Raw genomic sequence first — 19,848 nt, 5'->3', positions numbered from 1 at the left:
TTTGTTTGTTTGTTTGTTTGTTTCAGCGTTGCACTGGCAACGGGCACCGCTCCAACTCCGCCTCTGCCCTGCTCCGGTGACGTTCGTGGAGGCGGCACGCGTCCAGTCTGCCCGTCACCTCAAGCCAGGTGGACAGAAGCAAGGAGTCGTTCGGCACAGCACGCACGTATTCATATATAAATAAATATATTCCTCCCGCACACCGCACGGGGGCGCGTCTAGTAGCGATTGAGGCACATGCTCACTTGGCTCCAGTATTCGTCGGAAAACGGCACCGTCCCTGGCAGCTCCGGGTTGACGGCCAGAAACGACATGCAGCAGGTCAGCCGCACGGTGCTAAAGAAGAAGCCAAGCAGCACGAAGAGGAGGGCGAGCTTCAGGACGCCCTCCACCAGCGCAGTCACCACCATCCTGCCACCCCGTCCACGCGCTGTGAGCGGAGGGGCCGACCAGCACCCTCCCCCCACCAGAGGCCAAGCAAAAGAGGCGTCAGACACACACGCGCACACACAGCGTGGAAACTCTCCCGCCCCTTTTGTTTTTTTTTTTTGTTTTTTTCGTTACCCCCCTCCTTCAGCTGCAAGGCATGTGTGTGTTGCGTGCGTGTTTGGGTTCCGAGACCGGGGCGGAGTGCAGTCAACGCAGGCAAAAAAAAGAACAAGAAGAGGGAAAAGCCGTACGTGCGGCGGCCGCTGAAAGGCAGACGCAGGCAGAATGCAAAAAAAAACGCCTTTCAAACCTCTATCGCCAGCTCTTTCGCGTCTTTTACTCGCAATGCGTGCGTGCGTGAGCTTGCCTTGCTCTCCACTGGTTCGTCGGGTTAACCCGCCGCAAACGCACACGCACACACACGCAGACAGTCACATTCAACACACCACCACCGCCGAACGAGGTAGTCCGGAGTCACGTCTCCTTCCGTCGTCGCTTGTGCGCAGGTGCGGCGCTGTTTTCACGGCTGTAGAACTCCTGCAACAACGCCACCGCCTCGTCGGCTCGGTGGCCGCCGCAGCTCTCGTAGGCGGGGGCGCTTGTGGAGGCCGCCGCCTGCACCGCAAGGACGGTGCCGTTGCCGCCGAAGCGAGGGTTGGCGCATCCAAAGTACACCCGCCCGATGCGGTTGTAGAGCAGCATGGCGGCACACATGATACACGGCTCCACCACAACGTACAGGACGTACCCAGCGAGGGTTGCGGGCGGCTTCTGCCTCTTTGCGGCCGCGTCACGCAAGAGTGCCTCCACCGCCACGAACTCCGCGTGGGCGAGGGCGTGGCGCGCCTTGTTGGTGGCATTGCGCCCGCGTGCCGCGATGAGGCGTCCCAGGGAAGCCTCGCCCTGCTCGTCGCCTAGGCGCCCCGCGTTGGCCGCACAGGAGGCTTCCGCGGGCACGAGCACGCAGCCCACCGGGACCTCGCCCTCCGCGAGGGCCGCCCGCGCCTCCACAAAGGCGGCGCGCATAAACGCGTCGCAGTACACCACCTCCCCATTTTCTGCGCCCCCCATGGCAGTCGAAGGGCAGCGGTGCCGCCTTTGCGCCCGCCTCTTCGCCCTGACACTAAAACGCGCGTGTTGTGTGTTGTGTGTGGAGGGGGAATGGAGCAGAGGGGCAACGATGGCACACGCGTCTTCGCCCCGTGTGGCGGGGAGGCTGCTGCTGCTGCTGCTGCGCAGAACACGGCAGCCCCCACAGTCCAGCACCCACGCGCGACGACCCCAGAAAAAAACACAACAACAACCAAAAAACAATGGAAAAAACTCGAGGAGCACTCTGTCGCACACACACACACACACACACACGCGTTTCACCAACAAAAGGAACGGAAAGAGGGGGTGAAGGTGCTGGCGTGTAGGGGCGCGTCCGCGCACACGCATGCGAGGACGAGGCCCTCGCAAACGACAGCGTCGACGGCACGCCAGCAGAACGAAATCGGAAAGAACAAAGGGACAGAGCAGGAAACAAACCATGATCGCGAGAATTTGCTTCCGTTCAAGCTGCCGCAGATAAAATGAATCCCCCTCCACGGCTACTGTTCCGCTTCTCAGCGGGCGTGTGAACACGACAAACTCATTAAAGTAAAATATGCAGTAGGCTGGAAATAACAGTAGTGAAATGCATGATAGTAAACAAAATTCGCCCTCCAGAAACCCACGCAGAGTAGACACACATACACACACACAGAGGATACGAAACAAGCACGGACTCACATATATGAAGTGTGAAGAGCATAAAGTACTGGAGGTATGGAGTTTGTAGACTCTACGTCAGAAACACATAAACACACACACGCACGGTAATCGAGTGAGAGAGAGGCAGCGGATGCACAACCTCAGGGAGAGGCAAACCTTTCCGTTACCGGTACTTCGCCGCCAAGGGGCTTCCTCCACTTGGTCCTCTCGTTCATCCTCTGTCTCTGTCTCTGTCTCTGCACTTTCCCAAGTTCCCCAGAAAAACAAGCGGGCTCGCGCCTTCCCGCTCACTCTCTCTTACCGAGACACGGTCCATCTGGATAGACAGATCGGCCGATAGATAGATAAATACATACATCGTCTGCGTGCAGCAGGAACAGGCGGCCCCAGAAACATGACACACAGCTTGAAGAAGGCGCCGTGGTGAGCAGCACCGAACAAACCATGCAAATTCACAAGTTGAGCGAGCCTGCAGCAAAGGAAACCAACGGAAGGGAAGCAGAGCAGGAGGAAGCGCCTTCCTGACCAACACACACACACACGCAGACACTTTTTATCCGTCCCACCCACGCCTGCTCTATTGAGTCTTTCTTGCCCTACTTCATGGCCGTTCATATATTTTTTTTTCTAGTTCCACAGCATCTCCGCTTCCGCGCGTCGCGGTATTGTCTGTTGTACTTGGGGGCGCCACCACCACCACCACCTTCTCCCTTCCTCCGCCTCAGCTTCTTCTTCCTCCGCCGCGTCAAAGGACACTGCACCTCCGCCCCTCCTCCTTTCACTTCTTTTTCTTTTGTTAAAATATTATTTCCACTTTACTTCCCTTCTTGGTTCTAACGTTTTTTTTTTCGTTTTGTTGTGCCTTCTGTGTCATTGCTGCTCTCAAATATATTTCTTTATATATATGTATATATACTTTGATCTCTCCTCCCCACTTCTCTCGCTTCTTTAACCCCTCTTACTCCGGTTCCTTTTTCGTTCCCCGCCCATTTCTCCTCCTTGGGGTGCGGCCGGCGCCATCACTCGCCGGTGAAGAGGTTGTACGTCTGACGGTTGGCGTAGCCCGCACCCGGGCGGAACGCACGGCCGGCGACAGGCGCCCCGCCCGGTGCCGGCTGCCGTTGCTGCTGCGGTTCCGGCGGCGGCGGCGGCGTGGCCGACCGCGTGGGCGGCGGCATGAGCGACTGTGCGGGGCACGTCTGCTTTTCCTCCGTCCCCATCGCAATCACCGCCTCCTCCCCCGCGCCGTTGCGGGGCTCGCCGTCGCGCTTGCCGTTGTTGTCGTTGTTGGTGCCGCTGCTGCTGGTGGTGGTGACATCCGCAGGGGCGCCCTCCGCCCGGGGCTTGTCGTTGTGGTCAAAGGCCCTCCCGCCGGCGTAGACGCCCTGCGTGCGGGTGGTGTCCCACTTCAGCCCGTCCTGCCCCATGAGCTCCTTCATGGTGTTGCCGCCAACGTGCTCGCGGTAGAGACGGCTCTGGCGCACGCAGGGACGGTCGCCCAGCAGGTTGCCCTGGTTCTGCGTGAGCGCAGGGTCGCCGAGGTGTTGGTGTCCGGGCATACTTCACGCGATGTTCGTGTGGCGCTCAAATAAGTTCCTTTTCTGCCTCTCCTGTATACGCCTGTATGTGGCCTTGTGATTTTTCCTTTTTTTTTTGCTGGCGCACCTGCTCCCTCGCCCTCTGCGTGTGCGTGTATGTGGCAGCCACCTTCTGTTGCGGTGCGGCGAAAAACAAGGAATAGAAAAAAAAAACATTCCCACAAGCGGCAGCAAAGCAGCAATTAACACCCAGACGCGTGTGCATGCGCACGTCGCACGCCACAAAGAGGAGGAGGGAAGCGGCTTCTCATTGCAGGCGAGGCGCCGCGGGGGCCTCCCCGCGGAGCCGGTCAATCAGCCGCAACAGGGCGGGCAGGTTGCTGTTCCTAAACACGGAGAAGTTGAGGCACCGGTGCCCGGCGCCGAGGACCGCGCGGCACAACTCCACGGTCTCCTCCTCCAGCGTCGCGCGGAAGGTCTGCGCCAGCGCCGCCGTGGTGTCCATCAACTCCTGCGCCCGCCCCTCGTCGCCGCCCCCCAGCCGCGGGCCTGCCGCAACCGCCGCCCTCAGACCGTCGCGGTACTCGCGTAGCGCCTGCTGCACCGCGGCGCTGGGTATCACCTTAGTGAAGAGCAGCAGACGCGTGTACTCCTCCGCAGTGAGGGGCGCCACTATGCTGGGCAGCAGCGTCACCGCCTGCGCCAAGCCTCCCGCGTCGGCGCGGCGAAGCTCACGGTGCACGTCGTCCACGTACGCAATAAACTCCGCGGCATCCGTCAGCGTTTGCGTGATGACCCCGCGAACCCCGTGCCGCAGAATTTTTTCACGCACCAGCGTCCGCACCGCACCCTGCGCCGCTTCGCGCGGCAAGGTCGAGGGCACCTCGCGCAGGAGCAGCGCCAGCTCCACGCGGTGAAGTAGCTTGCGCGCCTGCGCGCACGCGGCGTCCCAGTCACGGGGCGGTTGATCCACCGCGACATCCGGGCCCGCGGCGCCCACGGCAGCGGAGAGCTTGCCGAGGAACGACAGGGACGCATGGCGGTCAGGGCCCCAGATGCGCTCCATTGGGTGGCCCTGAGGGTAGCCACTGGAGAGCAGCAAGACCGGTGCGCCCGTTAGCGCCCTCGCCTCGCCGGCCGCAAACTGCAGCAGCTCGACACTGTCCCGGAAGCCGCCGTGCCGCTCCTGCACCGCCGCAGACGCCCGCTCGTCGTTTCGCCGCCCCACATCTCCGCGCAGCAGCAGCAGCGCGTCGCCCCCGCGTCGCCCCACAAAGTCGTGAAGAATACGCCGCACCCCCTCGCGTGTGGCTGCCGCGCCGCTGCCCTCGTCGGCACTCATCGTGGCCGTCACTGTGAGAATCACGCGCCCACCCACCCGCCGCACGTGATCCACGGCGTCCTCCATGCCACTGCGCCCCGCGGCCGCGAAGTACGGCGCCTTCATGGGCAAAATGTGGTACGCCGGCTGGTACGGGCGCAGCAACGCGACGGCGTCAATAAAGGGCGCTGTAAGCGACGCCCGCCGCGGCGGAAGCAGCTCCACACCGAACGTAAACCCCTGATCCTGCACGGGTGGAAGACCGGAGCGGAAACGACGCTGACAGCCGCGCATTCTCCAACCCTCGCCTTTCGCGTTTTCCAGTCGTCAATGCACCCGAGCCGTCCCCATGGAACACCCACCCCCTTCCCGCACACGCACGGAAGGGGCTACTCTGTACACACCGAAGGAAGCAAAAGGGGGGAAAAACGCAGACAAAAAAAAGAACAATAAAGGAAGGGTGGGAAGTGAAGCATGCAACGCCTCAATTTCATTTTGATTCGTTTTTTTTTCCCAGTATAACAGTTTCACCTTGGGCTGCATAAATGGTGCGGGCGGGAGTCGTCTTCCTCTTCCTCATAGTCACCCAGTAGTTTGGGGGGAGGGGCGGGGGTAGTGAAGGGATGTTCACCTCCACGGACCGCCAGAGAGGGAGAGAGAGAAAAAAAAAAGAGAGAAAGAGCAGGAGACTGCTGCGTGGGCGCAGCGCAGACAGGCACCGCGCCCCTCCCCTTCTCCCTCTCTCCTTCCCTCCCACACACACACACACACCGGCGGCCCGCAGCGGCAGGAGCACCACCAACCGCACCTACTTTCCGTCACTCTCACCCGCTACAACGCACCCGCAGAGACGCCGCGGAAGTGCAAACAACAACAACAACAAAAAGCACACAACCACAAGTAAAGGAAAAAGGAAAAGGTACGATGCTTGAAAAGCGAAACCGACGCGAAATAGAAGAGGCTCATTTGTTCTCGTAAAGAAGAACAAAACAAAATGAATAAAGAGAAGAAACATATCTCGCCTCCTTCCTTTTCTAACACGTCTTCTTCCCCATCTCTGCTGATTTCCTACGCCCCTTACATTTTCCTCCCTCTCGGCATTGAGATTGGCTTTGACATCGTTCAAAGCAACACTTTTTAACGTCGTTGCCTTCGCGGCACGCCCTCCCAATCATTTCCGTCCGTGTCTTTGCAGACGATGATGCACCTGCGGAGGATGGGGGTGAGAAACGCGCAACGTGCGTGGAGGTGCACGTGCTTGTTGCGTTTGTTGATGACGTGAACCGCCACTGCGCCGAACGCTGTGTCTCCCTCCCTCTCGCTTCCTTGTGTGGTCTTTATCCTCTTCTCTTTTTTCTTCCTTCCCCACAATCTCGTCATTTATACGCATCCATCTATTCACGGTGCCGTGCTTCTTTCCTTTTTGTTTTTTGTTTCTTGTTTTTCTCCTTCTATGCGTCTTCCTGCTTACCACTCTCCTCTCTTTCTCTTTCTTTTTTAATAATTCTCCCTCCCTCCTGTGCGTCCTTCCGCCAGCAGCGCCACCGCGGCCGCTCTCTGCGTCTTCCTCGTCTCCGGCTGCGGAGGAGGAGGAGGAGGAGGAAAACAAACCCCGCACGGCCGCCCAGAACGATGGGATGAGGATTGTAACTAGACAGAATATGCGTATAGATATTCATATATATATTTATACGCCTCAATAAAAAAAAAACGCTTCTACGTGGCCGAGGCACCAGAGAGAAGAGGCCCGTTGTCGTTGACCCTTTTTTTTTTCTTGGGAGGGGGGGGGGGGCTTCGTTTACGCGTCGGCGTCTCGGTCAAGCACTCCGCGGGGAGGACACACAACACGGTCGTCCTCCCCCCCGCCCCGCCCTCCCTCTCTTTATTTCTCTGCCTGCTTCTGCGGAGGGGCGTGGCGAGGCGTTGAAAACGAAAAAACAAAACAAAACAAAACAAACAAACAGGGCTAGCCAGGCTGACTCTTCCAGATGCCGCAGGTATTGTCTTTGGAGCCTGTCAAAATGGCGTCCCCCTCGTAGTTGAATGCGCAGGAGAATATCTCGTCCTTGTGCCCAACAAGGCACTGCAAAAGTTCCCCCGTCTCCACACTCCACAGGCGGCAGGACTTATCGTTTGAGGCGGAGATGACTTTTGTCCCCTGTGGGTTAAACTGCACCTTTGAGATCTCACCCTCGTGGCCCAGCAGGCTTGCGACGCAGTTGCAACTCGCCGTGTCGTAGATGCGCACCGTGGCGTCTGCGCTAGCCGTCGCAATGAGAGACCCCGTCGTGTTAAAAGCCACGTCAAGGATCTCGTCCGTGTGACCGCGAAGCGTCGCCACACACTGCCCGGAGCCGACGTCCCACAACTTGCAGGTGCGGTCGATGCAGCCGGTGATGCAGAGGTTGCCGGCGTAGTCAAACTGCGTCGAGGAGATTTCAGCTCGGTGCGCTTGCAGCGTGTGTGTGGCCTTGCCGGTGCGAACATCCCAAAGTTTGGCACTTGTGTCAAAGCTACCCGTGAGAATTAAATTCCCCTTGGTGTTGAAGTTAAGTGAGACTATCTCTGCGGTGTGCCCGAGGAGGGAGTAGGTCTCATGCCCCGTCTCCAGGTCCCACACCTTCGCAGTGTAGTCCATCGAGCCTGACGAAAGCAGCGTGCTCTGCGGATTGAAGCTCATGCAGACCACCTCAGCCATGTGACCGGCTAGTGTGTGGTAGCACTGCCCAGTAGCCGCATCCCATATCTTGCACGTCCTATCAAAGCTGCCTGTGGCCACGCGATTGCCGTAGGGATTGTTAAATGACACCGAGTACACTACATTGCGGTGCCCCTCCAGTGAGACGATTTCGTTGCCACTGGCCGTGTCCCACACCTTGCAGGTGCGGTCGTAGCTTCCGGTGATAAAGGAGTCCCCGCCCTTGTTAAAGGCACAGTTCGTCAAGGGCAGCATGTGCCCCCGCAGTGCCTTAAACAGCACGAATTTCTCCTTCTTGTTGTGCCCCACCCTCAGCTTCTCCACGAGGCGTTGCAGGTACGACAAGAGCTGCGGCGTATACCTCTCAGAGAGCAGCGGCTCCTCCTTGATGATCTCCGCCGCAAGCCGCTCTAAGTTCGTCGTCACCGTGAGGGTGAGGAGGTCTATCGTCTTCTCCCGCACCTCCCCAGAGGAGGTCTCGTACTCCAGCGTGATCCCTGGCGGGTAGTACCGCAGCAAAAAGGAACGGAGCCGCATCCTTCGTGCCCCCCACCCACACCCCTACTTTTTTTTCTTTTTATGTGCCTTTTTTTTTGCTCTGTTTTTGCTTTTTAATTCCTTTTTATTTTTGTGTGTTTTTTGTATTCTTCCTTTTGTCCCCTCTTTCTTTCTCTCTCTTTCCCCGTGCTCCTCCGCCCGTGTGGTTCCTTCTCCCCCTTTTGCCTGTTGAGCGGTGTGTGTGTGCGGGTTGGGGGGGGGTCTCCAAAAGCCACGGCGTGCGTGTAGGCGAAGCTGCGGGCGGCAGTCACACTTCCCGCCCCGGCCCCGCCACGACGCGTCGCACGCGACAAGAAAAGAGGAGAAAAGAAGAAACGAAAGAGAGAGAGAAAAAAAATAGTCAAAGAGAGGCGGTGGGAAGAAGCGGGAGGCGAGTCCACAGGCCGCGGTGGGGGTTGGGGGGCAGGCACGCACGCACGCACGCACGGAGTAAGCGGGGAAGCAAACGCAAGAAACAGTAGTAATGGGAGAAAAGGGATGGGGGGGGGGGAAAAAAAAACGCATTGCGTCCGATGGTGAGAGTGCAGTGGGGAAGATAACGCAGAAGGAGCGAGGCGGGAAAAAAAAGGGGCGACGAAAATACAAACAAAAACATTCCGCCTCCTCCGTTCCCCGCAAGAAAGCAACCAGAGCCACCCGGAAGAGGCGAATAAAAAATAACACACGTGCCACAACTCCAGCAACACTTCCCCGCTGCCGTGTGCGGGGGTTAGTCCCCTGCAGCCCTGCCGCCGTGTGTGGGGCGCGTGTCTCCTTCGACGTGGCCGCACCCTCCCTTTCAAGCACAGCTGCTGCTTCTTCCTTGTGAAGTCGTTTCCATCCCACTCCTGCCCTCGTTTTTTTTTTTGCCCACCCTTCCAGTCCCCGTTTACTTCCCCCACTCCCGCCCTTTTTTCTTTCTTTCTCTCTTTCTTCTTCTCGCGGTTGTTACTGTTGCCGTTTGCCCCGCGCAGGGGGTCCTCGCGCTGCTCCCCTTACTTTTTCCCCTACCCCGCTGCGCGGGCTGCGGAGCCTCACGAGAGGTCGTACGCCGCGTCTTCGCTGCCGTCCACGCTCTCCTCGCGCTCGTACTGCTCGTCCGCGTCGTCGTCGTCGACGAAGAGGTCCTTGTCCATCTGCCACAGGTCCCAGCCGCGCAGTTTGCCCTCGCCCGTCTTCGCCTTGCGCACCCGCGCCGCCTCCACCTCGGCCGCCTCCACCCGCTTCGCCGCCTTCCAGGCCTGAAAACTCTCCTCCGTCACGGGCGTGAGGTCGGTGCGGCCCTGCAGCGCCTCCCGCTCCGCCTCGAGCCTCTCCTCTAACCGGCGTTCGTCGTGCTGCACCTCGTCAAAGTCCTCGGGGCGGAAGAGGTAGTCCTCCGGGGCGCAGCCAAAGTTCTTGTCGGCGTCCTCCGTGTCACTCGCGCCGCCCTCCTCATGCGGGTTCTGTGTGGCGGGTTTGCTCGGCTTCCCTACGTCATTGAAGAGTTTCGCCATCTCCGCCTCAAAGGCCCGCTTCTCCTCCCGGGCCTTCCGCTTTGCCTCCAGCTCTTCCGTGCGCTTGCGCTCATTTGGGTTTCCCTGGTTCACGCTCTTGGAGACGGACTGGATGTAGGACTGCACCTTCGAGCTGCGGTTCTTGTTCTTGAGCCCGAAGGTCTTGTCCTCCAGGATCTTCTCCTTCTTCTTTTGCTCCGCCTTCTTCCCCATTCTGCCCGCCCGCGTAGCCGTGACGGAGTGTCGTCCCAGTGGGGGGTTATTTCTCTCCCTCGCTCTTTCTCTTTATCTGCGTGTGGGCGGGTGGCTTAGCTGCTTCCCTGCGGCGCGTGTGTGGTCAAGGGACAGGAGGGGAACCACAAATAAATAAAAAAAAAGAGAGGGAAAGGGAGAGAAGGAAAGAAAGAAAGAAACAAGGAAAAGAAAATAACAAGCGGGGCCGCAATGCGGGGCGCCTCTTTACAGGACGCCGGAATACGCAAACTCCGTAGACGGGCGTGGGTGTCGTACTGGAGCGCGGCATGCGAACGTCATTTCCACACACGCAAGCGTGTACGGCGTGCATTGACTGTACCTTCGCTTATATGTGGCTTCTCGCCCGCTCAGGCACGCCCGCGCTCTATGCGATGCATGCAAGCGGCATGCGGGTTTCACCAGCAGCGCTGGCTCCACCGGGTAACGACAAGAACGTAAAAACAAGAAACAACAATTATCCTCATAAAACTGAAATGTGTGGGTTGGTGAGAACCAAAACCCACACGTTGAAATTTTTACTTTTTTTTTCCTCTCGGTTCTTTCCTTCTTCTCAGGCACATTGGCGGTTGACTCCAATGACAGAACAAAGTGCGATAGCCTCCAAAGCCACACACACACACACACTCACACATCTTTTCTCCAAAGAAGAAAAATAAGGGCTTCTTGACACTTTCAGCGAGACAAGTTGTTTTCTAACACTTTCCCATCACGTATATTCGTGTGTCAATTTATCCCGCCCCCACATCCCAACCTTTATTTTTTATTTTTGTTTTCCTTTGTGCCCCCCGATCTATGTTTTCCCATCACAGTTGCCCACACCCATTGCAGGTGGCCATGTATTGTTATTTACTGTATGTATAGATATGTGGTCTCACGGATTTAACTTCAGCCCTAAAGGGACCGTGGCGAGAAACACGGCGGCAACCGCCCACCCTGCCTCAACGCCTCGCCTTTTGGAACCAGCGCTCCTCGTCGTTAGCGTTACTGGCGGAACTGGGAAGGGCGCGGTTCATGCGCCGCCCGCGGTTCCGTGCACGCGGCGCCGCAACAACCTCCTCCTCCTCCTCTTCCTCCATGGACTCATCGTTATCTGCCGGCGCCGGCGCCGCAGGTGGCGGCGGTGCACGCTTCGAACCCACGCCTTTCTTCATCGGACGCCGCACGACTTCTTCCTCCTCTTCGTCCTCATCATTCTCTGCGGCAGCCGGCGGTGGCGGGACCGGCTTCTTCGCCGCATGCCCCTTCTTCGCTGCGGCGCTGTGCTGCGGCGGGGGCGGGGGCTGCACCACCTCCTCCTCCTCCTCGTCCAGAGCACCGTCGTCGTCGTCGTCGTCGTCGTCAGCGGCAGCAGCCGCGGGCGGGGGTGGCGGCGCGCGCTTGCCGGCGTGCGTTGTCTTCCTCGGCGCAGGCGTCCGCTGCGGCGCCGGCTGCCGCGGAGCCTCCGCGACTTCCTCCTCCGCCGCCTCCGCCGACGGCTGCACCCGGCCCCGGGCCGAGCGCCCCTTCACGGGGGCCGGGGCGGGCGGCTTCCTGCCCGTGGCAGCCGCACGTGGCGCCTCTTCTTCCTCCTCGTCGTCGTCGTCGTCGTCGTCCGCCCCATTTTCCATCCTTTTCTCGTCCTCCTCGTCTACCGCCTCCTCCTCATCTTCCTCCTCCTCGTCCTCAACGGCGGCTGCCTTTTGCTTTGCAGCAGCCGTCCTCTGCTTCCCGCCCTTTGCAGGTTTCACCTCCTCTTCCTCCTCTTCCTCTTCCTCTTCCTCTTCCTCCTCCCCCTCCTCAGCTTCCTCTTCCTCCTCTTCGCCCTCGGCATTGATGCCATCGGCCTCCTCTTCCTCTTCTTCTTCCTCCTCCTCGTCGTCGTCGGCCGCCGCCGCCGTGGCTGCCGCCTTCACACCCGCGGCAGTGCTGCCGGACTTGGAGGATGCGTCCTTCGCGGCGGCGGCGGCCGTTGCGGGCGCGCGCCTCACGGAGGGCCGCTTCTCCGTCTCTTGCTCCTCCTCCTCCTCTTCCTCCTCCGCCTCTGGCAGGAGCTGCACGAGCGTGGGGGTGAGCAGCGCCTCCAGGTCGTCGCGGTTGGTCAAGATGTCGTGCACCACCGAGACGCCGAGGGCCTCAATGTTATCCACGATATCCGAGACACACTTGCAGGCGGCGATGGCGCCCGACATGCCGAGTGGCTCCGCAAGCTGCTGCAGCCGCGTCCTCTCCGCGGCGGTGAAGGGGCCCGTGATATCGACGCTGACGATGGAAGTCGTCATCCCGTCCATGCCACCTGCGCCTGCGCCCCCGCCACTGAGAGAGGTGGCAAGAATGTGGTAGTGCACGACGTTAATGCGCGTGATCACCTTCTTTTCCACCACGTGCAGAACACCCAGCATCGCCTCGCCAAAGCGGCAGCGGATGTCCTCCTCACGCACCGTCTCCTTCAAGGAGGTTTCGTAGAGGTGCAGCGTCGTGCCCATCAACGCCGCCACGCTGCACCCCGAGTTGTAGTCAATGGTTGGACGAATCGGCGTGAACTTCTTGCTTTTGCTGGCAAAGAAGGCCGTGTACGCCTTGACGGCCTCAGACACCTTTTCTGCCGTCATGTCCGTTGCACCTTTGCTCCGTCGCGTGCGATGCGGCCGACGATCGGAGGAAAGCAGCGGAAACCCGTACGTTGGAATATCCTGCGGCACCAGTGTGACCGCCTGATCACGCGAGATGGCGCGCAGCAAGACGGCGCCGTGCACTAAAGCCTCCACGCCCTTTTCCTTGAAAAACTTCGCCGTGGCGTCGTCTTCCGCCGCCTCGTGCGCCTCCGTGTAGGCGCTGTACGCGGCCCAGACCTGGTTCAACGCCGTGATCGCCGCTGGTTCCCCGCCAGTTAGCTTTGCCGCACCAAAGGTGCTATACAGCGCAAACGGATCCACCTGCGCGCTATCCCCGTCTATGGCGATAACGAACCCTTTCTTTTCATCGTCTTTAATGTCGGGAATGTGCAGATAGCCATCGGCGCTATTGAACTGAATAAGCATCAGTTCTGCGAGCCGTGCGAGCGACCTGTTCTGCTTTGAGTCCGGCATTGACGTGTTAGCATCCGCCGCGGCAGTCACACTTTCCTCGTGCGGCTGCTCGCCTTCGGCTGACTTGCTAGCGGCGTCTGCGGACTTCTTTTTCTTCAACTTGGCAGGCTTCGCATCCTCGGCATCGTTCCTGGCCGCCGCCGCCGCCGTTGTCGCGGATGCCGCTGTCGCACCTTTGCTGTCGCTACTGCCGCGGATGTACGGGGTCGGGGCAAACTCCTGCTCCGTTTCCTGCAGCAGCCGGGCGATTTCTGCATCGTCGTCGTCTTCTGCAGCGGCGGCAGCGGGGTGTGACTTGTCGCTTTTCTTGACATCGTCACCCATGGCGCCGCCGCCGCCTCCCGCTTTCGCAGCCCCCTCTTCCACGGGCTCGGCGTGCCTGGCGTGCTTTCGTCCGCGAACCCGCGCGGACTTGTTTGCCTTGGCGCTGCTGTGGCCGCCGTGCTCCACCTCCGCCGCGGCGGCGTCCTCGGTGCGTTTCTTTTTTGCCTCCTCCTCCGCCTCCGCCTCGGCCTGTGGGTGCGGCGCCTCGTCTCCCTCCGTCATCGCGGCGGCGCTGGCGGCGTTGGCCGCTGCCACGGCGGTCTCTGGCAGCGCCTGCATGCCCGTGATGAGCGGGGCAAGAAACTGCCGGTTGCTCTTGTTCGCCGCGAACTCCTCAATGACGGCCTTTTGAATCGTCTTTGTAAGCCACGCAATGACCTGATTTTTCTGCGTCTCCACCGGGTGTCGTGCCATTGCCGCGTACGCCTCCTCCAGCAGCCCACGCGAGTAGGCGGAGATGGGGACACGGTCGCGGTTCTCATCCCAGCGACCCACCGTCGTGACGCCCGCAAGCCGCAGCGCCCGGGCGTCCTTGCACGCCTGATACCGCTCCGAGCTCAGCACCACCTCCAGCCGCTCCTTTCGGCCGTGCAGCGCGATCAGCTGCCGCTTCGGCACCATGACGACAAAGTCCAACATGGAGACGTCCTCCACGTCCGTCGCGTCGGGGTCGAGCAGCAGCTGCACCATCCCCCGCAGCGTCTCGGTGCGAATGCCGCTCCCGCTTGTCTGCACGCTGGGGAGCAGCACCTGCTCAATGGAGCACTGATGCGGCGAGGCGGGAAGGGCGCGGGCGGAGGAAATGCTCAGCGACGGCGTGGAGGTGGAGTGCGGCCGGGCCCCAAGCCAGAGCCCGCCCGCGAGGCAGCCGGCGGCGTATCGGCTGGAGGCATCGAGCCGCCTGAGGGCGGCGCTCGAGAGTCTCAGCGAGCCAGCGGCCTCCACGCCGTACCCCGCCAGGCCCCGCGCGGTCGCCGCGGCGGCACCGGCGAAGGCGGCCCGCGGCGCAAACCCAACCGTGACACGCCGACGTAACATTTATTTACTCCGCTGCGGACAGAAGTCCGCCTTCTGGTTTTGTTTACTTCGGGCTCCCTTTTATTGGTTTCCCTCGGATTCTCGTTCTCTATGAGTTATTACGGTCACGGTCGTGAAGTACGCACCCACGCACGCTCGTTCCTTTTTTTCTTTTCTTTTTTCCTCCCCCCTCCCCCGGCACTCGCTTGCGCCCAGGCAAAGCAACAGCGGCGGCAGCAGCAGCAGCAATGAAGAGGCAGGCACAAAGAGAGAGAGAGAGATGCAGCACGGCAATCCAAAGCAAAGACGCAGGCTGCCGTCGCGCCTTCTCTTGCGGCCTCGCACTTCCCTTTGGAGGCGCCAATCGGCACAAGTGGGGAGGAATAAGTGGGCACACAAACAAAAAACAAACACACACAGAACAATAACAACAACAACAACACGAGATGCGCATACAGGCATCAGAGTTCCCCGTCCTTTACCGAGCGGGCACACCCGCCTCCTTTACTCCTCCGCAACGGTGTGGCGGCGATTCCCAAGCAAACATCAACCTACACAGGGTCCCAAGCGCGCCAAACATCCTCCGTGCCACCCGTGTGCAGCAATCGCCGCGGCATTCACGCTACGGCAAGCAGCAGCAGCAGCAGCAGGAGGAGGAGGACCAAAGAGTGTGGGGCCACGCCAATACCCACACAGACAGAACAAAAAAGGAAGAAAATAAAACGTGGTGCGGCCGAGTAAAGGTGTTTTCGTTACAACAAATCCTCCTCTGCGGCGGCAGCGGAGCTAGTGCACATGGGCGGTGAGCAGGCAAGACACAGTGTGCCCACACGCCGGCTGCAGCGGTGCAACGGCAACTCCCATGGCGGCAGCTCAACGTTTTGCGCCACGGTCGCTCCGCCTTTCATTCGTTGCGTGGCGTCGTCGCAGCGGCAGCGGTTGCCCTGCTCCACTGTGGCAAGAATGACGTCGAGCGGCGGCAGCGCCGCGGACCCTACAAGATGTGCCTCACCCTCGTTCCCTGCCTCCGCGTCGGTGCCGCAGTCGAAGACGGAGATGAGCATCTTGGCATGGGCGAGAAGCACGGCGTGGTGTGGCAGCAGCTCAATATCCGCAACTGCCGCTGCCGCTGGCATCGGCGGCTCCACGGCGTAGTCACCGATGACGCACTCCGGCGCTCCCCTCACTGGATGTGGGCGGGACTTCGTTTGCCGATAGAGCAAAACGGCAGTGACGTCGCCTCGCCCCGTGACGCGAGAATAAAGACGTACGGGCCAACGACAAGTCGTGCCCCAAGTGGGAGCGGCTCCCACGGCGGCGGTAGCTTGACGGTGGCAAACGGCCGCGCCTTCTCCGCTGCTTGCCACGGAACCGGACGCCCGTTCACGTAAACGGCGGGCACGGCGTCCGTGCGGCGTCGGCCACCCTGCCAGAGCGAGGCGGCTGCAAGAAAGCATCGACCGTCCAGAGCCCGCAGACACACTTCCACCGCGGCCTCACGCACCACCCCCTCGTGCGTCCGCGGGGAGAGTGGAGTGCCTGGCGCAAACCGCACACGCAGCGAGAGTTCAACGGGACTCCCATCGCCCAGGTCGTCCTCGTTCATGTCAAAAAAGAGCGGAAACGGCGTCGTCGTCGTCGTGGTGCCCAAATCACGCAGAGACTCCAACGCGGCCCCCTGCTTCGCTGCAAGCGATGTGGGGCGGTGACCAGGCAACGTGTTCGCGGGCGGGGGAGGAAGCAGTAGAAGAAAATACACCGGACTCCGTCGCAGTCCCGCACCCACGTCCTCAGCATGAATGTCCTCTCCAGAGGCCTCCGCCTGCCTCGCGTCGGAGAGAGCAAAGAGCTGCCAGGGTTTCTTCATCGGCTTTGCCCAGGCTCGCAGCAGTGCCTCCCGTGAGCCACAATCTGCATGTTGCCACGACAGTACAAGTTGCCGCGCCCATGAATGACGTTCCGCCACGGTCGCCGTGAGTTGTTGGATAGACGATAAAAGAGCATGCAGTCGTCGTCGTTTCGCTTCTGCCGCGGTGCTAAACTGCGTCTTCGCCGTCCCTAACTCTGCCCGCATGTTCGTCAATTCCCACCGCATCGCCTCCACTGGGTCAAGCGTGCAAGGGACAAACCACCGCTGTGGGTGACTACACGACAGCTTACATGCCACTGCCTTCTGCAGCGCGTGCATCGTGTCAGTGGCATGCAGTGGCGATGACCGAATGGTGGGGATCAGAAGGATTCTTGCATGCCACCGCCGCACATTCTGCAAAAGCAGCGACAACGTACTCGGTGGATCGGCATCGGACGGTGCCGTCGCCGTTGCGGCTTCTGCCACATGCAGAATGGGAGGAAATGCACTCCAGCTCGCAACGGCGGCTGTCCACTGAAGCTCAATAAAGACGCCCGCGGCGTGGTACATCGGCGGCGGCGGTGGCGGCCCTTCATTTATCGCCATGATCTCGTTGAAGAGTATGTTGCGCGCCTCCCGCTCGGCTGGCCGCGCCCGCAGGAGCAACGCGACGTGGAGAGGGGCGTGTACCCTCAACACATGGAGCTTCTCACGCAGTAGGGTGAGGTGCTCTAGCCCGCGCTGCTGGTAGGCAACCATCGTGTCCTCCGCTTGCACGTCCATCCACATCGCGCCCTCCACAAGAAGTGAAACCGCGGCGGCTGCATGACGGGACTTCGTCGCGTCTGGACTACCGTCACGACTACACGCAGAAAATGCCTCGTCCTCGGCCAAGCCGCCTTCAGCTCCAGAGGCGCCGGCGTTTGCCGTCGAGTTGCAGAGGCGCACCGTGCGCTGAAGCGCGGCGAAAGAGGCGGGGTTCCACAGGTCGTACATAAACACGGACAGGGCCTGACCGGAGGCGGAGGCCGCGCTGGGCGGGTCGTCCTGAAACGCCACGAAGGCCGCCCTCAGCAAATCAACGTCACCGATTTGCCCCGCAGTTGTTGTTTGCTCAGCATCGACCGTCGCAACTTTGCCCAGTCGTTTTTGACGCCCCCGGGCGAAGTCGAGCAGTTGCCGCACAAAGTGCGTGATCAACCCGCGCGTGTGGGTGGAGGCGAGGGGCGGCAGCTCCGTGCCGCCCCGTTTGCGGTCGCCGGCAGCAACGGATGCTGCCGGCTGCGGGGAGCCGAAGAGCGTGTAGGACTTGCCGCTCTGGGGCGGGCCGAAGGCAACCACCGCCACGTGGCGTCCGCTGATGAGCAGCGGCACAATCGGTTGGTCCGTAGCGACCTCCTGCCTCGGCGTGGGGTTCCGCCTCCTGCGGGGCCGCAAGGAGGCCTTTGCGAAGGCGCCGTTGCCTCCCCGCAGCGGCTGGTGGGGGCAGCAGAGGGCGTTGAGGCAGGCAAGCTGCTCCACCTCGCGCTGAAGTGCCGCCACTTCCGCCCTGTCCTCATCGTCAGCGAGGTCAGGACTTCCGTTTTCTTCCACCCATGCCGGTGCCCCACCTGCCACGGGGGTGAAGGCATTTTTAGTCATCGCTGCCGCAAAGGCAGCATCGCCCCCGGCTACGGTGCTCACGTCAAGCAGGGTGTCGTAACAGGACGCCTTACGTTGAGGCACGGCGGCATCCGTCACGTCGGGGGCCTCCTATTCACGGCGCAGCCGTGTGAAACATTCCACGGAGTGCGGCAGAACGACGGCGTCAAACACGCGTGGAAACTCTTGCATGCGCAGTGCGCCATCTGGCATATATCGCGCCAGCGTGATGCCAATGCCCTGCGTCTTCTGCCCACCGGCGCTGGTGGGCAAGGTGACTTGGATGGCCACCGGTTAGCTCACCCGCAGCGGCGCATCGCCGCACGACGCCGGTGAGGCGGGCCCGAGCTGCCGCCCTCGCACTGTGAACAGGCGGTACTCCCCCGCCGTCAGTGGGCGACAGCGCACCGCCACATGCGGAAGAAGCGGCCTGCGTCCTCCCCATGCCCCGTCGTCCCTCGCGAGGGGCAGGGGTGAGAGCGCATCCGCTGCCTCCTCCGCCTCCACCAGCGGGCACGGTGCATGGTCCATCGCGCGCAGCTAGGCCAAGGTTCGGCAAGCAACGACAAACACGACTTGGAATAGCAGAAAGGAGGGAGAGGGGACTTACCGAATGATGTTTATATATATGCAAATATATAAATAAATAAATACAAACTAATATATGAAACGATAGGTACTGTTTTACTCTGACGGGCAACGCTGCGCGCACAACGTGTTTGCATGTGTGTGTGTGTGTGTGTGCGCACGCGGTTTGTACAATACTCTGTCTCGTCCTTGTGCGTGTCTTTTTCTTTCTCGTCTTCACTCCTCCGTTGATGCTCCTCGTTTGGGTCTTCACAGTAGCGTGAGAGACCTTGACGTGTGAGCCACTTACAGGGAGACTGTGTGAGCAAGCCCTCTGTCTCCTCACTTCGTAGGCTAAGAGCCACAGAAAGAAGGAGTAGGAGGCAACGACGGCAGTGTGGCAGAGAAAAGACTAGGAGGCAGAGTCGGGTGCAGCCATTGATGCCCGGCAGCTGAAATAGACACCACAGTAGTAGATATAAATGCAATCACGTATGTATGCAGTTGCGCCTGCTCTCCTCGAACTCTTTTTTTTTTCTTTTTTGCTTCATGCATTCACACTTCGTTTTCTATGTATACGTACAGACAGAAGGAGAGAAATGTATACATGCCATTTCTCTGCATCTTCCGCCCCGCTGCCGTCATGCATCTCCTCCGCCTCCGCCTCCTCCATTCCCCTCTCTCACAGCCACCCACGTCTGCTTCTGCCTGTGGCTTCTTCCCACAACAACACCCCCCCCATCCACCTTTTCTTTTTGTTTTAGATTTTAAGTTCGTGACGTTGTTGTTGTTGTAGTTTTTTTAAATGTCATGTATGTTTTTTTGTTCCTTTTTTTTGTCGTCGTTTAAAAGAGTTCGCTCGTCTGGGTTGGGCCCACCGCATGCCCCAGCAGCAGCAGCAGCAGCAGCAGCAGCAGCAGCGGCGGGGCGGCGGCGGCGGCGGGGGGAGGCTGCGGGGCAGAACAAAACAAAACAAAACAAAAAGAAAAAATAGTGTGCGCAGGCGGCGGAAAAACTACCCGCCCACCGCGCGGCTCTACGCAGCCGCCTGCGAAGTCGACCCCCCGCCGCCCACGTCTCCGCCACCGCGCGGAAGCGGCACACACACACACACACACAGACACACAGATAGAGAGATGGAGGGAGGGAGAGATGCATCCATGCACACAGTTAAGAAAGGGTAACACGTAAAAGAAGAAGTAGGAAGAAAGAATACAGTCAAAGCAGAAAACCAAAGAAACAACAACAACAATAACAATGAGTTAAGAGGAAGGAATGCGGGAAACGGCTGGGAAACGAAGCAGAAAAAAAAACGGAGGAGGGTTACTGTAGCTCTTTGCTTACGGCTCTCCCATT

General features: G+C 60.1%; 8 protein-coding genes across 8 annotated transcripts, besides 34 other annotated features; all 8 read right to left on the bottom strand.

The window, feature by feature from the left end:
- Positions 1-23: a microsatellite.
- Positions 24-533: 510 nt separating this feature from the next.
- Positions 534-558: a microsatellite.
- A 273-nt stretch (positions 559-831) lies between these two features.
- Positions 832-881: a microsatellite.
- Positions 882-903: 22 nt separating this feature from the next.
- Positions 904-1,500, bottom strand: Tco025E_04185 (deaminase; the record flags this gene model as incomplete). Its single annotated transcript, XM_029371097.1, has 1 exon — positions 904-1,500. One exon carries the CDS (start codon positions 1,498-1,500, stop codon positions 904-906), a length of 597 nt encoding a protein of 198 aa, XP_029228838.1.
- Positions 1,501-1,644: 144 nt separating this feature from the next.
- Positions 1,645-1,664: a microsatellite.
- A 107-nt stretch (positions 1,665-1,771) lies between these two features.
- Positions 1,772-1,794: a microsatellite.
- Positions 1,795-2,156: 362 nt separating this feature from the next.
- Positions 2,157-2,175: a microsatellite.
- Positions 2,176-2,503: 328 nt separating this feature from the next.
- Positions 2,504-2,542: a microsatellite.
- A 170-nt stretch (positions 2,543-2,712) lies between these two features.
- Positions 2,713-2,734: a microsatellite.
- A 336-nt stretch (positions 2,735-3,070) lies between these two features.
- Positions 3,071-3,099: a microsatellite.
- Positions 3,100-3,203: 104 nt separating this feature from the next.
- Positions 3,204-3,743, bottom strand: Tco025E_04184 (uncharacterized protein; the record flags this gene model as incomplete). The annotated part of the gene is made up of 1 exon (XM_029371096.1): positions 3,204-3,743. The coding sequence occupies one exon, from the start codon at positions 3,741-3,743 to the stop codon at positions 3,204-3,206; it is 540 nt and encodes a 179-aa protein (XP_029228837.1).
- Positions 3,744-4,029: 286 nt separating this feature from the next.
- Tco025E_04183 (uncharacterized protein) lies at positions 4,030-5,337 on the bottom strand (the record flags this gene model as incomplete). Its single annotated transcript, XM_029371095.1, has 1 exon — positions 4,030-5,337. The coding sequence occupies one exon, from the start codon at positions 5,335-5,337 to the stop codon at positions 4,030-4,032; it is 1,308 nt and encodes a 435-aa protein (XP_029228836.1).
- A 351-nt stretch (positions 5,338-5,688) lies between these two features.
- Positions 5,689-5,732: a microsatellite.
- Positions 5,733-5,767: 35 nt separating this feature from the next.
- Positions 5,768-5,798: a sequence feature (G-rich).
- Positions 5,798-5,814: a microsatellite.
- Positions 5,815-5,909: 95 nt separating this feature from the next.
- Positions 5,910-5,943: a microsatellite.
- Positions 5,944-6,456: 513 nt separating this feature from the next.
- Positions 6,457-6,541: a sequence feature (A-rich).
- An 84-nt stretch (positions 6,542-6,625) lies between these two features.
- Positions 6,626-6,646: a microsatellite.
- Positions 6,647-6,969: 323 nt separating this feature from the next.
- Positions 6,970-7,004: a microsatellite.
- A 5-nt stretch (positions 7,005-7,009) lies between these two features.
- On the bottom strand, positions 7,010-8,278 carry Tco025E_04182 (WD domain-containing protein; the record flags this gene model as incomplete). The annotated part of the gene is made up of 1 exon (XM_029371094.1): positions 7,010-8,278. The coding sequence occupies one exon, from the start codon at positions 8,276-8,278 to the stop codon at positions 7,010-7,012; it is 1,269 nt and encodes a 422-aa protein (XP_029228835.1).
- A 28-nt stretch (positions 8,279-8,306) lies between these two features.
- Positions 8,307-8,396: a sequence feature (GA-rich).
- A 191-nt stretch (positions 8,397-8,587) lies between these two features.
- Positions 8,588-8,646: a microsatellite.
- Positions 8,647-8,701: 55 nt separating this feature from the next.
- Positions 8,702-8,726: a microsatellite.
- Positions 8,727-9,187: 461 nt separating this feature from the next.
- Positions 9,188-9,216: a microsatellite.
- A 96-nt stretch (positions 9,217-9,312) lies between these two features.
- On the bottom strand, positions 9,313-9,987 carry Tco025E_04181 (uncharacterized protein; the record flags this gene model as incomplete). The annotated part of the gene is made up of 1 exon (XM_029371093.1): positions 9,313-9,987. The coding sequence occupies one exon, from the start codon at positions 9,985-9,987 to the stop codon at positions 9,313-9,315; it is 675 nt and encodes a 224-aa protein (XP_029228834.1).
- A 147-nt stretch (positions 9,988-10,134) lies between these two features.
- Positions 10,135-10,200: a microsatellite.
- Positions 10,201-10,636: 436 nt separating this feature from the next.
- Positions 10,637-10,660: a microsatellite.
- A 307-nt stretch (positions 10,661-10,967) lies between these two features.
- Tco025E_04180 (putative glutamic acid rich protein) lies at positions 10,968-14,456 on the bottom strand (the record flags this gene model as incomplete). Its single annotated transcript, XM_029371092.1, has 1 exon — positions 10,968-14,456. The coding sequence occupies one exon, from the start codon at positions 14,454-14,456 to the stop codon at positions 10,968-10,970; it is 3,489 nt and encodes a 1,162-aa protein (XP_029228833.1).
- Positions 14,457-14,655: 199 nt separating this feature from the next.
- Positions 14,656-14,683: a microsatellite.
- A 150-nt stretch (positions 14,684-14,833) lies between these two features.
- Positions 14,834-14,877: a microsatellite.
- Positions 14,878-15,065: 188 nt separating this feature from the next.
- Positions 15,066-15,094: a microsatellite.
- Positions 15,095-15,187: 93 nt separating this feature from the next.
- On the bottom strand, positions 15,188-15,571 carry Tco025E_04179 (uncharacterized protein; the record flags this gene model as incomplete). Its single annotated transcript, XM_029371091.1, has 1 exon — positions 15,188-15,571. The coding sequence occupies one exon, from the start codon at positions 15,569-15,571 to the stop codon at positions 15,188-15,190; it is 384 nt and encodes a 127-aa protein (XP_029228832.1).
- Positions 15,572-15,618: 47 nt separating this feature from the next.
- Positions 15,619-17,925, bottom strand: Tco025E_04178 (uncharacterized protein; the record flags this gene model as incomplete). Its single annotated transcript, XM_029371090.1, has 1 exon — positions 15,619-17,925. One exon carries the CDS (start codon positions 17,923-17,925, stop codon positions 15,619-15,621), a length of 2,307 nt encoding a protein of 768 aa, XP_029228831.1.
- A 621-nt stretch (positions 17,926-18,546) lies between these two features.
- Positions 18,547-18,557: a microsatellite.
- Positions 18,558-18,590: a microsatellite.
- Positions 18,591-18,640: 50 nt separating this feature from the next.
- Positions 18,641-18,669: a microsatellite.
- Positions 18,670-19,272: 603 nt separating this feature from the next.
- Positions 19,273-19,338: a microsatellite.
- A 41-nt stretch (positions 19,339-19,379) lies between these two features.
- Positions 19,380-19,413: a microsatellite.
- Positions 19,414-19,451: a microsatellite.
- Positions 19,451-19,483: a microsatellite.
- A 108-nt stretch (positions 19,484-19,591) lies between these two features.
- Positions 19,592-19,619: a microsatellite.
- A 111-nt stretch (positions 19,620-19,730) lies between these two features.
- Positions 19,731-19,750: a microsatellite.
- Positions 19,751-19,848: the final 98 nt, after the last annotated feature.

Source organism: Trypanosoma conorhini, assembly GCF_003719485.1.
Source record: "Trypanosoma conorhini strain 025E chromosome Unknown Tco_14.4_contig_00208, whole genome shotgun sequence".
Taxonomy (NCBI): Eukaryota; Euglenozoa; class Kinetoplastea; order Trypanosomatida; family Trypanosomatidae; genus Trypanosoma; species Trypanosoma conorhini.
This window is presented reverse-complemented; position numbering and strand designations above follow the sequence as displayed.